The 15200-nt window shown below is 39.7% G+C and overlaps 1 protein-coding gene across 1 annotated transcript in view; it reads right to left on the reverse strand.

The window, feature by feature from the left end:
- The window catches only part of Dpp10 (dipeptidyl peptidase like 10), a 706326-nt gene that overhangs the window by 574768 nt on the left and 116358 nt on the right, over positions 1 to 15200 (reverse strand). The window contains exon 2 of the mRNA XM_055601904.1: positions 2370 to 2484. Coding sequence (XP_055457879.1) covers positions 2370 to 2484 — 115 coding nt within the window. The remainder of the gene's footprint in view (positions 1 to 2369; positions 2485 to 15200) is intronic.

A 15200-nucleotide genomic window follows, 5' to 3' on the forward strand; every position in this document is an offset into this window, starting at 1 on the left:
TCCTTACTACACAGTACAGTTCCAGACTCCTTCATCCTTACTGCACAATACAGTTCCAGACTCCACTACTTCATCCTTACTGCACAGTACAGTTGCAGACTCCTTCATCCTTACTGCACAGTACAGTTGCAGACTCCTTCATCCTTACTGCACAGTACAGTTCCAGACTCCTTCATCCTTACTGCACAGTACAGTTCCAGACTCCTTCATCCTTACTGCACAATACAGTTCCAGACTCCACTACTTCATCCTTACTGCACAATACAGTTCCAGACTCCACTCCTTTGTCCTTACTGCACAGTACAGTTCCAGACTCCTTCATCCTTACTGCACAGTACAGTTCCAGACTCCTTCATCCTTACTGCACAATACAGTTCCAGACTCCACTACTTCATCCTTACTGCACAGTACAGTTCCAGACTCCACTCCTTCATCCTTGCACATGAACTGCGAGTGCACTATTGCTCTGATTTACTGCATGGACAAAGGCCATAGAACTAATGCAACACTGAGGTCTATTTTGTCACCAGATTTAAGCTTCGCCTCTCTCTCTCTCTTTTTTTTAAATAATACTTATTTATTTTTTAACCAATAAAACTTATCTGGTTTATTGAAACACTAGACATTGATTATAGAACTCCAACACTGTCTATTTAAGTTTACTCAATTTGAATTAACCAACATGTAGGAGGGAAATTTCCCCTAAACCTGTATATTACAAAAAGTGCAAGGACAATAACATTCATGTAAAAATAGCATTATTAAGTCACCAGGTATTACTGAGAGATTCACAGTTAATGAATTGGCTAGAATGATGGGCCTGTGGCCATGTCTGTGAAAGGCTATTTCAACTAATGATAAATGTGAGAGAGCTTGGCCCAATGTGGGCACACTATCCCTAATCAGGTTGGTATGAGCTATATAAAATCTTAGCTGAGTGTAAGACAGTGGACAATCAAGCCTGAAAAGAACATTTCTCTCAGGGTTCTGCTTCAGTTCCTGCTTATGTCCCTGCCGTAATTTACTTTGATGGTAGACAGTGACAGTAAGTCAAATAAATGTTCCCCCTTAAAACTACTTCTGCTACTATAACATATCTTACCAAAGAAAACAAGCAACAAAAACACATCTATTTGTAATTTTTAAAAAGAGGAATCAAAAGTAAACTTATCTCTGCCCTGATTTGTCCCAGTGTCTCAGCATAGTTCGTGTGCTAGGTTTTTATCCCATTAGCTCAGTTCTGTGCTCATCTCATTTATATACACGTGATGAATGGAGCCTAATGTATACTCAGAAACTGACTACAAAGATATCTGAGCAGCCAATCAATGCCTTTAGCATTTCTTATATTTTTCCTATGTATGGATACAAAGTAGAAGCCAACTTAAGTGAATCCTGAGCATGAATATATATTAAATCCCATAAGTTCGACTTCCTGTTCCTGTGATAAATACCGTGACCAAAGGCATTATGGGAGAACAGTTTATTTGCCTCTCTCTTAAGAGCTTGTTCCTTTGGGATCTGATGTATCCTGGGCTGGCATCAGCTTATGTAGGCGAAAAGAATCGTGAGCTTCTGACCCCTGCACATGTACCGTCCATCACCTGCAGGGATTATAGCTCTGCACCCCTGTCGTGCTGAATATTGGGCCCAGGGTCTCATGCATGCTCATCAAGCCCTCTTCTCACTGAACTAAGAGGCAGGTTCTAGTTAATCCTTGTGTATGTGTGTCTGAGAGAGAACTCCATAAAATGCCATTTACATAAATGTTTAAGCATAATACATAATATTTTGCATTTGGCTTCTTGCACTTAGCTTTATGCATCCACATTGTTTTGTATATGTTGTCTACACTGGAAATTTACTCATTTCTCTGTAGACTAAATGTTTTATTACATATGTGTTCATCCATTATCTACTTGAAGAATGTGTGAATTCATTCCAGGTTTGGAGTGATTTATAATATAAGTTTTATAAAATTATATTATATATAATGTATTATATATAATATATTATATGTGTGTTTTATATAATATTATATATAATATGTTATTTTTATAATATTGGAGTGGAAAAATTCACACAACTTAGACATTTGTAAAACTAACAAATATCTCTTTAAGTAATGGAGACCAACAATCTTCTTAGCATCCTGTTTTTTTATCTTATGTTCCAACTTCACCCAAAATGCCCACATAATTAATATTCAAACTACAAAAATCACCATGATATCAGGTAAAATATCTAATTGTGCTTGAACAACACAGCCTGTATTATTCTGCCCTAAGAAACCACATACCTTTACCTTCTTAAGGCATCATGAGCATCCGCCATAACAGCATCCAAAGAGAGGAACAGAAATGGATTACCTGGTGTTAACAGGATGACCGACATCGTGATGAGTGAGCATACTACCAAGATCACCAGCAGGGCAATAGCAATTCCCTTCCAGTTCCTCTGTGGAGGGCTGTTACTTCCCAGTTCCTACAGAGACAGAAAGGGAGTCTCATAATTATACATGCTCCAGGAGAAATACTTTCTAAAGGAAAGATTCAGCACCGGCACAATCACAGTTTGAAAGCTGATTAGAATCAGTTTTCTCTTCAGCAGCTTTTTTAATTATTCAAAGGTGCATGGATTATAAATGCCTATCTTTGGGGGAGTGCAAACTCCTTTCTCCAGCAGGGAAGGTAGCAGGGCTTTATACCTGCCGTCTTGGTGTCGACAGTGCTCCAATGACTTAACTGAGGGCAGCAGCCCCTCACTGGTGCCGGGCAGCAACAGTACCAACTTACATGTCCCATCACCACAGTGGAGGATGCCACAAAGGATTAAATACACATTCATTCTTGAAGAACTGTCAGCTGATGTTCTAAACATATGAGGGAAAACGGTGGAAACAAGAAAAGGTCACACGAAATTCTCTACCATCAAACAGTGCATATGTGTCAACAGAGCAGGTTTTAAAAATATTTTTACCAGCATTAAAAACGAGCACAATGTAGTAGCTAACTGAGTTCTTCTATCAATGATTAAAAACATCCTCTCACTGGGCAGTGTGCAGATATACCGAGGAGCTAAGACGGATGCAAGAGGGTGAAGTGAACATCTCTCACAATGCACATAGTGGAGCTACTCATTTTTCAACTGACCTAGGTTCTATCCTGCTGCCTGGAAATGTAGAAGCCTAATTTGCCGAGGTGAAGTCTAAAACACACAAGTTTGAAAGCAGTGTCAGATTTTCACTGAAATAAGTTTATACAGCATGGAGCCTGGAACTGGAGGGATGGCTCAAGATTTCAGAGCGATTAATGCTCTTGCAAAGGACCACAGTTCTGTTCCCAGCACTACATTAGGTAGTGCACAATCACCTGCAAGTCCAGCCCCAGGGCTCCAGGGCTCTCCTAGTCTCTCTAGCCACCTGCACTCACATGCACATACCTACATGCACAAATTCTCTCTTTCTATCTCACCTCACACACACAAGCACATATAAATATCACATTGACGCAGATTCTCATATTGTGATTCTAGCATTGAATACAGTCATAATCACGCTCACTGTTGAAAATTGAGACAAGGAGAGCTCGTTCCATGGGAAGTGGTGTCCTTAGTTGTTTTCCTAGCAGCCCCCCTAACCACATTTGCTTTTCATTCAGCTGAAAAGCTACAGGGACTTTCCATACACCTATTCCCAAATCTTGTTTTCTCTTTGTGTGTGACTGCTGTGCGTGTGTTTGTGATGCATGTGTGTGGGTGGGTGACGCGCCTGTGAATGCAGAGGCCAAAGGAGGACATCAGCTGTATCACTCCATTCCTCTCCCTCTTACTACTTTCAGACAGGCTTTCTCCCTGAGCCTGGTATTGGCCATTTTTTCGTCTAAGCTGATGGCCACAAGCTCCATCATCCTCTTGTCTCTGTCTCCCACATCACAGAGGTCACAGGTATGTATACCCACATCCTGCTTTTTACCTAGGTGCTCAGAATCTGAACTCAGGACCTCATGTGAGTGTGCCCACTGTTCATACTCACTGAGCCATCTCCCCTAGCCTTAATCTATGCTGATTCTGTAACTCCTCTCTTTCTCTTCTATATATGAGAATTTTATTCATTTTTTACATAAATGAAGTGAGCTGTTAATACAGCATTCATTTTAGATTAGCCAGCACAAACTATAGGTGATGACAGAGGACAAACTTCCATAGAATGTAGTATTTCCAGAGGCTTTTTATAAATTAATTTATTTTTTGTTCACTGTACACCCTGGTTGTAGCCCCATCCCTCCTACCCTCCCAGTCCTACCCTCCTTCCCTTCCTCTTGCTCCATTGCCTATTCCTCAGAAAAGGGGATCACACAGGCTTTTCAAGGAGTCCATCTACCGCATTGGATTGCATATCCGATATCCTGCATGTTAGACATTTATATTACCATTCACAACAGCAAAATTACGGTTATGAAGTAGCAAAAAATAATTTTATGATTGGGGTCACAACATGAGGAACTGTATTAAAGGGCCACAGCTTTGGGGAGGTTGAAAACCACTGATCTACTGAATGAAGTATATGTAATAATGCATAATTGTCTGTGGTAATGCTTACACGCTCCTCGGAAGCCAGGAGATAGAAGAAGTCACTGTTATGAGTGAAAACCATCAAATGTCTTGAATGTTATCAAATGCTCATTTCAAGCACCAAGGAATAAGGGTGGAGAGATGGTGCAGTTGGAAAAAAATTCCTCTGAAGCATGAAGATTGAAGATTTACATTTGATTCAGAGTATGCATGTAATATAAGAGAAGCTAGGTGTGGAGCCAGGTGTAGACTCTTAAAATCTCAGTTATGGATATGGGGTGGAGACAGGAGGATACTGCTTTCCAGCTCTTCTGACTAAATCATTGCGTCAAAAACCAGTGAGCGAGTCTGGTCAAGAAAACAAAGTAAATTTTATCCTTAGGAATGACAGCAGGTGTTTACCTCTGCCCTGTGCACACGTGTATACACACATAGATAGGCACCTGCACATACACACAGAGAGAGAGAGGTCTTAAAAAACATTTTCTTTAATCTCATGTCTGCGAAATGTGGGGGAAAAACTTAATACCATTATTCTTCCTAAAACAGATATGCTAGTACTTAGGGCTTAAAGCCTGAGCATTGATTGCACTGATTCTTCAGTCTGCTTCTGAACAGTCACCAGCTGTCCCAAAACAAAACTCCTCGTCTTTTATCTCTTCCCTGTATTCTCTTTAGTGCTTCAGTAACCTTCCTACGTGCTTAACTCTGCAAATACAAACATGCTAAAAAGCAACCCAATAAAACTCCAAATCATTTCAAATGAGGCAACAGATTGTATCAACTCACTCCCTCTTAGAGAGCTAAATTTTTTGAATTATTTTGATTTGAATTGTTTCCATTATATTCACCCTGTTCACATTTTTAACTGCAAATAGTTTCAAGGATGATTTGGTCACAAGTGGTCCAAGGACATTTATACTGAATTGCATATATTTAACACATTTGAGATTCCTCACATGGAGCACAAAAATGGAGTTGGTTTGAATACATTAATGACAAACTCAGAAGAAACTAATAATGTGTATGTGTCATTTTAAGGAGAGAAATTCAAGCTTCTCCACCAGATGCTATTTGACTAAGAGCAATCCTAGGTTTGAATCATCTGCTTTACTTTCCCTGTGTCTTCCATTGTCCCTGCCTGTCTGAATCTGTGCCTGTCTGCAGGCTCTCTTCTGAATCTGTCTCTGTATCTGAGTGTGTTCCCAACAAAGGGCTTTGCTTTGTCTTTCTTGACCAACGCAGAAGGTATCACTGGGGAAGGAATGGAATCCTTTACAGCAATCATGAACAGAGTTTTATAAGGAATTTAGTCACTGACTACAACTGTCCCCACCTATCCCAGACAACGAAGAGTATTACAAACATCATTGTTTACATATCTTCACCTTATATTTAACATTCATGATGTATAGTCAGTTTATAAGATTGCTTTCAACATATGTTTTATGTTTTCAACCAATGATTATCCTAACACACCCACATATACACATGCATTGCTCTCTGTGTCCTGGGGCAAAGGAGAGTGAGTACACAGCTTAGAATTATAGCTATGCATCAGCTTAGTTTTGTAAGAGCTGATTACATAGGGGATTCGATACATTAAGGTGAATTTTTCCACTGTTCTGTTAAGGGCAGTTTAAACAAACAGGCTGAATACACAGCAGTCTGAAGCTTCATGTGATCTCCAGGTGAATTAACTCTGGCTATCAGGTCCAGCAAAAGTCCCAGTCTTTTAAAATTCAAGAGATATTTTCATGATAATGTATTGCTTCACTGAGCAATCTAAAATTATCTTAAAAAGAGGCTAAAAAAACCAACTTCTGAAAGTTGTCCCCTGACTCCCAAACACACACCATGGGACCCAAACAGACAGACAGATGGACAGACAACAGGACACATACACACACACTAATAAGAACAATAAATAGCTAAGTGTAATAAAACTAAATGTAGATTTTCTGTATTGTTTTATATTAGAGAAAGAGCATTTTAAAGGTAATTCTTCATAAAGTAACTGCCATGATTGAGAATGTGTGTAAGATGTAGTTAGAAAAATGTTTAGATCTAGCTTGGAAAAAAATCTCAAAGCACAAGACTCTGGCATCATTTCACAAAACGTCTGGAGTGACTGTAGCGTTTAGAGTTTGAGTGCATGACACAAGACGCACTGGGGTGATGTTAGAATAAGACGTGTGTCCAAGAGCATAGAGCATGCTGAAGAGCTAGACAACTGCCAAATAACGCAGGGCTACGCACAAAGCTACACACTCTGCAGTGGGAAATGAGAACTCTCACTCACTTCTTCAAATTGACAGGAAATAATCATTTTGCATAGTCAACACGTACTCGAACAACTCCGGTAATATGAGGACAGGTGATCCCTGGAGGGCACTGGCCTGGGAGTCTAGCCGAACAGGTGAGCACTGGGTTCAGTAGGAGGCAGTTTCTCAGAAAAGAAGGTGGGGAGCATTGGAGAAAGACAACAGTGCTGACTCCCTTCCTCTGCACTCACCCACACACTTGTGCACTCCCTCTTCTAACACCCAAAGTAATCACATTGCACATTGTTTTTTAATCTGGTTTTTACAAATACATGCAGCTGGACTGTAGCGGGTGGAGCTAACTCAGCAGCTGCAGCCTCACCTGGATTCTGTTAGAACTGCAGAGTGGCCTAACAGTGTCTAAGTATGATACCTGCAGCCTCAGTGCCTTTTGCTATTTACTTTGAGATTTTTGTTTTGTTTTTATCTTCTTTCTCACTATTCCTTTACTTCTGAAAGAAATGGAAACTGCATCAATTACTGTTTGTCATTCTCTTCTCCCCAATAATTATAACTGTAGCCAACCTGCTTTTACAGCATGAACACCATCAAGGGGGGAGGGAGACAAGGGTAATCACCCACACACTCTGCAGTATTAGTTTTACATATTCACTCTCCTGATTTAAGAGCTCTTAGATGAGGCTTAGCATCTGTGGTACTTACATTCCGAAACAACAGCTAAAATTAGTTTCAAAGTAATTAAGATGTAAACAGGGGGCTGGAGAGATGGCTCAGCTGTTAGGAACACTTTCTGTTCCTTCAGAGGACTGGAGTTCAGGTCCCAGCACATATATCTGGCACTGAAAACTTCCTGTAACACTAGATCCTGGGATGATTCACCCTCTTCTTGCCTCACAAGGCATCTACATACAAATATGCACATGGACACACATGCACACACACACACTGAGAAACAAGGAAAATAAATCTGGGTGACCAAAAGATAAAAACAATTAAATCTAAAGTTAGGAAAGTAGCCAACTATTAGCACCAGCAATGTGTGTTTACCCTGTAGCCCACAAGCCACAGAAATAAGGCTCAAAAACTTAAAACATGACTTTTTGCCATGTTTTAATTACTAATTTGCATGGTTTTTGAGTGAACTCTGCAGCCCTGCAGGGGCACGCCCTCAAGGCGTGGGGAGTAAGAAGCCAGCTGCTGAAAATAGCTTGGTTTAAGACTTTGTAAGCACACACACGCCTGCACCAACCAGGTAGCTAGCCAATCGAAAAGGAATAAGAAGGAAAACTGCATTTTAAAGAAAAGGAAGTACACAGACACAGAAGCACTGATAGAGTTGCTTTTTCCATTCGTCCTGACTCTATCTTCTCTCAGCAAGGAATCACAGATCAGTATCTACACAGCACTCCAGTAAGAACCCTCACAGGGGCTGGAGATGTGGCTCAATGTTTAGGAGCACTTGCTGCTCTAGTAGGGGACCCAAGGTTGCACATTTGGCACAACTGGACTTTATTCTCCGCTCATCGACTTACTAACTCTGTTAAAGCACGGTTGTCTGAATCTCGCCGGCAGAACTATAAACGTAACTACCCAGGATAAGACAGCAGATCAGGCTGCTTCATAATCTTCTGCACGTGCAAATGTTTTATGTCCTGTTTAACTCCAAACTGAAGGTCCCTCTGGTCAGAAACTATTTCATACTCATGTGTGGTAGGAACATACCCACCAAATTTCTCCAGCCATCTAGACTAAAGCATTTGCTCGGGCGTTTCACTAATGAAAACCAAGGGTTTGTGTCAGCAGTGTAGAGCCTGGGGGGAGCAGTTAACAACCAAGTGGGGATTTCAGAGACATCCATGTAAGCTCAGTGTGCAGCAGAAAGTTCATCCCAGGAGGAACCCTTGCGCAGTAGATGCTGGGTGAGGGCTGGGTATGAGACTACACGGTAGGGTGCTTGCCCACCTTTCAGGAAGCCCTAAGCTCGATCCCTGGCACTGTGAAACAAGACGTGGCGGCACAGACCTCCAGCACTAGCAGGCCGGGGGAGAAGGATCAGGCACTCAAGCTGTGCCTCAACTATATAGTCAGGTGGAGGCCATCTTGGACTCTATGAGAGTCCGTCTCCAAAAGAAAGAAGAAGAGGAGAAGGAGCAGTGATATGAAGTTCGCTTGAGTACAGTTTATCCATATTTAATGTGGAATATTCCTTAGGAGAGAACATAGGAGCTTGGCCTCCCTACCTGTCAGCCCATTAATAATTAATATATATTCTATATATATATTAGTATATATATATAGTATATTAGTATATATATATATTAGTATATATATATAATATATATATATTAGTATATATATACTATATATATTATATATATAGTAATATATATATATTAGTATATATATATAGTATATATATACTATATATATACTAATATATATAGAATATATATTAATTATTATATATATTATATATTAACATCAAACAAGAATAGCAGCATGGCCAATTTATGTCTCTAGGTACTATGTGAGGGAGCCAATATGTCATGGAATCTTTTTTGTTAAAACTCCTACGTGTAACATATGTTACTCACACACAAAAGAGAATTTGTACTGTGAACAATTTTTAAATCCAAAATGAACTTATAGGTTTTTATAGTTTGATTCAGGCTGTTGCTAAGGAAGATTTCTGTATACACTGATTTGATGAGTAATGGAGGAAATAAGGAAAGATGAGAAGGAATGAATGAAGGACAGGCTGGAGGGAGGGAATATAGGAGAAATAGCTGACACTCTGTGGTAGTGTTAATAGTTCATTAGACATGACAAGAGGGAAATATTTTTTAAATACTTAACTCTATGGAGTAAGATATTAAGTATGAAGGGAATCAAGAGAAGATAGGTCCCTAGTGGAGTTCACTGTGAAGTGTGTTAAAGATCACATCTGTTCTCCCTCTCCCCGAGTTGGAGTCTGTCAAGGTGGGGGAGAGTGGGGTGTGAAAATGTCATTGCAGCTGTAGCAGCCCTATCCTCTGTCGTCTTTTCAAGGAAATGTTTAATGTGTTTCTTTTTCTCCTGGTAAGTTAAAGGTTGTAATTGCCCAAGAGTCAAATTAAGATCCCAAACAAAGGTTATGCAAAATAGGACTGCTTGAGATGGCCAAGAAGCCCTAGAGCTCCGAGCTGAGTTCAAGGCTGACATTAATAATTTGCTCTTCATAACAGAACTGACCTTTAGATGGTACTGAGGATCTAGGAAGGGAGTGGAAGAGATCCTGATCTCATCTTAACTAACTGCTTCTTCTCAACCATCACAGCTTCCAAGCCAATACCGTCATCGCTGTTTTGGACTGGTCTCTCTGCACAGGAGCTATTACCAAGTCTCAGAAGACAGAGCCAACAAAACATTGTGGGCATTCTTTTTATTTTTTATTTTTTCCAGAACAGCCTATGGCCTTCTTGGGAGTCAAAGCCAGTATTAAAAGAGAGAATTTATCTGACCCTAGCTTATCAAGTCTCATCAGGACTGCCTAGATCCTCTTCCTCTGTGGCCTGACAAGGAGAACTCCCCCTTTCAGTGGACTAGGGGGAAGAGGGCTGGAAGAAGAGGAAGGGAGGGTGGGACCTGGAGGAGTTAAGGGAGGGGAATAAAATCCAGACAAGTTGTAAAAAAAAAAAAAAAGGAATAAAGGAGGAAAAAGAAAAGTTTATTTTATAGCTCAAACATTGTTTCCCTGTATTTACATACTAAATGTCTACTAAGTTTAACTCTGAAACAAATCAGACATAATATAGTTTAAAGCTGAATATTCCATCCAAAGTTAAAATTTCAATGCTGCCTTTTAAGGAGGCAAAGTAGAAACAGTCTTACACTTAGAATATGTATAAGAGACCCTATGACTGGTATGATTTTATGTAAAGAAATTCAGTGTCCTGAGAATGGAGCTAAAGGTAAGATACAATTTATATATCTTTTCCTCTAAAGGGGGAAAAACAGAAGCAGAAATTAATGAAATGCAGCAGAGAAGACACTAAATGTGCTTTTAATTATTTTTATTGCTTTTACTATTAAAATGTTAATCAGTTCCGTGCAGGTATTTAAAAAGGAAGAGTATTTCAAATTACATTTCTCTTGTACAGATCAGTATTCCATGATCTTTAAGTTCAAATCCTATATTTTATAGAAATTTGTGTTAACTTCCCCACGACTCTGATGATCACTCTAACACTTAAATAACATATAAGTATGTGCATTATGCAATTAAGAACAAAGAAGTTTACAAAGGCTTTATTGAAACCCAACATAAAGCAGTCCCTGTATATTTTTCAGCAATTCCATAGACTAGGAATACTTAAAAAATGCAAGGTGAGTTTCAGTCTCTCTTGTAAGCATGCAGCACACATCATGCATGCCCTGCTTAGATGCGTGTCCCTCTAGCTGAAATATTTTGTGTGGGGAATTCAAGCAAGAAGCAGCCTCAAAGCCAGACAATGTTTCCATTCATGGATGAAAGAGAACCTTCTTTTTCTCCCATTCTTTGTGAATGGCGTAGCCAGAATTCTCAACAGTCCCTAGAATATCCCCTCCATTCTACAATTTAAAAATAGATCATTCCCCCATACATCTTCAGAGGATAACTGCTCCTAAGTGTCTTTTTTCAAGAATTATAAGAGCACAGGTTGGTTAAATTAATAGTATTCTTTCTTTATTTTTTTTTAATTTTCATATTCCCAGACAGGAGAACAAGTTCTGTCTAATGTCTTCACGGGGTTGGAAGCGCTGGGGAATGGCGACCCATCTGCTAGGAAAAGATAACAAACTCCCAGTCTGTCCCTGCTGTAAAATCAGCACTGCTTGGTCACAAGAGGAAAGATTCATTTTGTGTTGAAGCTTATTAGCATAACAGCAGCATTCAGCGAAGACAGTGTTTAATAGCTGATTCCGTTGTAACCTTCTCTATCATAAACACATAAGCATAAAACTTCCAAGTAAGCCACTGCAATTAATCAACATACCATTGTAGACTTGCTCACTTTTTTCTGTTGTCAGTTGTGATTTTTACAGGTGTATGTATGTTTGAGTGTGTGTGTGTACTTGGTTGTGTGCTCAAGTGTCTGTGTGTGTGTGTGTGTGTGCATGTGCGTGTGTGTGTCCATACCAAGGCCAAAAGAGGACATCAGGTATCATGTTCTACAACTCTCCACCTTATTTCTTTAAGCATGGTCTCTCAGAGAACCTAAAAACTAAGCTGGTGGTCAACAAGCTGCAGCAATCCTTTCACCACCTCTCTCTTTCTCTCTCTCTCTCTCTGTCTTTCTCTCTCTCTCTCTCTCCCTTCACACACACGCACATGCTGATATTACTGTCTTGTATTCACACTTGATGCTTACTCTTTGAACTCAGGTCTTCAAAAGTGCAAGCATTTTTCTCAGTGAGCCACCCTGTTCCCTGGTTCTAAATAACAATTTTATTTTTAAGATAAAGTTTAAAACTGTAACTCAAGGAAGAAAAACTACAAATAACAATTTGGAAATACTCTATATAAAAAGGAAACACAAAACAGAAAGCAAAACGTAAGGAGGGCAATGTAATAACAATCATTCCAGATACAAAAATAGAAGAGCTAATTCACCTACCAGTATACGAACTCCGTGTTAGGTGCTAGCTCGTTCCTCTTTGTCTTGGTGCATTTGCAGCGTTAGTAATGAGTAATGAGTAATGCAGATGTAATCATGTACTCATACACACAAAAAGTGGTTCATCTCTAAAACCAGGTGCATATTTCTGTCCTAGTTTAACCTTCTTGTTAATGTGTGTCCATCCTCATCCATACACTTACCTTCTAGCCCTGCACATGAAAATCACTTTCACTGAATGGTATAGCACTGACCCCCAGGCTGGCTGAGGGCTCCCTCAACACAACCTGGTGATTCTTACGAGGTCTCTTGTCAAATGAATCTGCATATCTAGTTCCCTGCCTTTCTTCCAGGACGGTCTTATCTTTCATCAACACAAATGTCCTGATCAGGCTAACAGGACCTGAAATACAGACTCATAGCGGGCTTCAGTATGTTCTTTTTCAATAATAATAATATACTATTGAAAATATATTTTCTTTTAAATATATATACATATACATATATAAATATCATACAATGTAAATATATGTATATTTAATAATTTATGTATAATGTATAAAATTACATATACTTTATAATTTAATGTAAATTTACATATATACATTTACGTATGTATGTGCGAATGTGTTTGTGTATCTACAGAGGCCAGAAGATTAATCCCTTGATCAGAGCTATACACAGTTTTGACCCACCAGACTTGGGCACTGGGAAGCAAACCCAGTCTTTTGTGAGATCAGCAAGTGGTCTTCTCCACTGAGCCATCTCTCCAGCCCCTCTAATGCTATTTTTCATGTTAGAATATTTTTCTATTTATCTCTTTGTTTTGATTTGGCTGTCAGAGAAAATCAATGGACTTGGAATCAAGCTTTTTCTCTACTACTTTGCCAGGTTACTTAAGAACAGAGAGAATAAAGCAGGTGGTACATGCCTACAATCCAAGCACTGGGGAGGTGGGAGCAAGATGAACATCATTAATAGACAATAAGTTTGCTGTCAGGGTAGCATACATGCGATCCTAGAGATGGAGAGATGGGATTTAAGGGAAGAAAAAGAGGATGGGGAAGAAAAGGGGAAGGAAGGAGTAAGAGAAGAGAGAAGAGAGAAACGAAAGAGAGCAGGTTTACTGGTGGTTAGCAGATTCTGAGTTCAGTGCTTGTTTAATTTGGCTTTATGAAGCTCTAGGAAAATACTTGAGGCTGGGTACTTTATGAAGAAATGCATTTAGTTAAAAGTGTTGGAGAACTGGAAGAACAACAGCATCTTCTTGGCTTCTATGAGTATTTCATGTTGTCCCAACTTACGATGGAAATGGGAACGAGGACAAGATGGGAACATGAGTTTATGAGGAAGAATATATGTATCTAGTGAAACAGAAGAAGTAACAGCCATACTTATATCAACCCAGGTTAATGAAGACAGCCCATTAAAAGAAAAAGCTCCCCCCATCAGAAAAGCATTCATCCTTCTAAAAGTCCCCAATATCTCTCGGTACTGATACTCAACTTTCATACTCAAGCACATCCAAACTATACCAATGAATGAACATGAGCCTTTATATAAATGGTGACTCTAACATAACCTGTCCTCACAAAAGCTTTGATTATTACCAGGTAGTCATTGTGCTTATATTTCTGCTTATTGAATGCATTTCTTTATCACTACCCCATGCTCCTGAAGTCTGCCATTTCTGAGTGAACAAATCCACTCGGTTACCAAAGGCTTACCTAAATTACATGGTGGTGTAACAATAAGATTGAAGAATAAAACAAAGGACTACGGTTAGCTCAGTCAATAAAGTGCCTTGAAAGCATAAGATCCTGAGTTCAATTCCTGATACTCATATAAAAACCCGCACAGTACTGGCCAGGATGGAAGGTTCCCTGAGGCTTCATAGTATGTCATTAGTCAAGCAGTGAGCTCGTTTTCAGTGAGAGACTCTCTCAAAAAATAAAGTGGACAGTGTTAAAAAAAAATGGCCAACATTGATTTCCAGCTTCCACACACACATGTGATCATACACACCCACAGAAACAGGACACCCACACAGACAAGAAAACTGATGCAAAATGTCCTCCATATTGAGAGAAAGGAACAGGCTCTGGTGCTCCAATGCTCCTCAAATACGTAGAGAAGCTGTGGAGAATGAGAAAGGAACTGAAAACAGAACCCTCTGAAGTAGAACATGTTTTTTGTTTTCAATCCAAAGGTGGGATATGGGAATGTTTCCCTCCCTCTTGGAAAACCTCCCCAGTGAAAAGGCACTTCATGTTTGTCAGCTGGAAACTGCCTCACACAAGGGGAGTGGATTTTGCTAGCTGGAAAACAATCTACCATGGACTCTGAGAAGGAATTAAATAGAAGCCCACAGTGAGACAATGCCTTTTGCATCTCTATGCTTTGAAATGGATCAGTTTGAATTGCTTTGCTGGCTTTTGCAGAGAGAAACACTCCAGAGAACTTTTCCTGCTGCTTTGCTGCTTTGGCAGACTCCTGTCATTTGGGTAGATCCCGACCACATTTAGTTAGTGGCACCACCTCTGTTTCTATTGCTTGCTGTTTGCTGCTGCTGTGGTTTGCTGCTTTGCTGCTTTGGAGTGCTGGTTTCCTGATGACTGAGACTGGAATATCTCCAAAGAATCCCAAACCCTAATCAGCAGAAGGCAGCTAAGTGAGTTTTCCAACCTTTTCCCTACACAGCTGCTAC

The sequence above is a fragment of the Psammomys obesus genome, unplaced genomic scaffold, assembly GCF_907164565.1.
Source record: "Psammomys obesus unplaced genomic scaffold, mPsaObe1.curated_primary_1811, whole genome shotgun sequence".
NCBI classification, from domain to species: domain Eukaryota; kingdom Metazoa; phylum Chordata; class Mammalia; order Rodentia; family Muridae; genus Psammomys; species Psammomys obesus.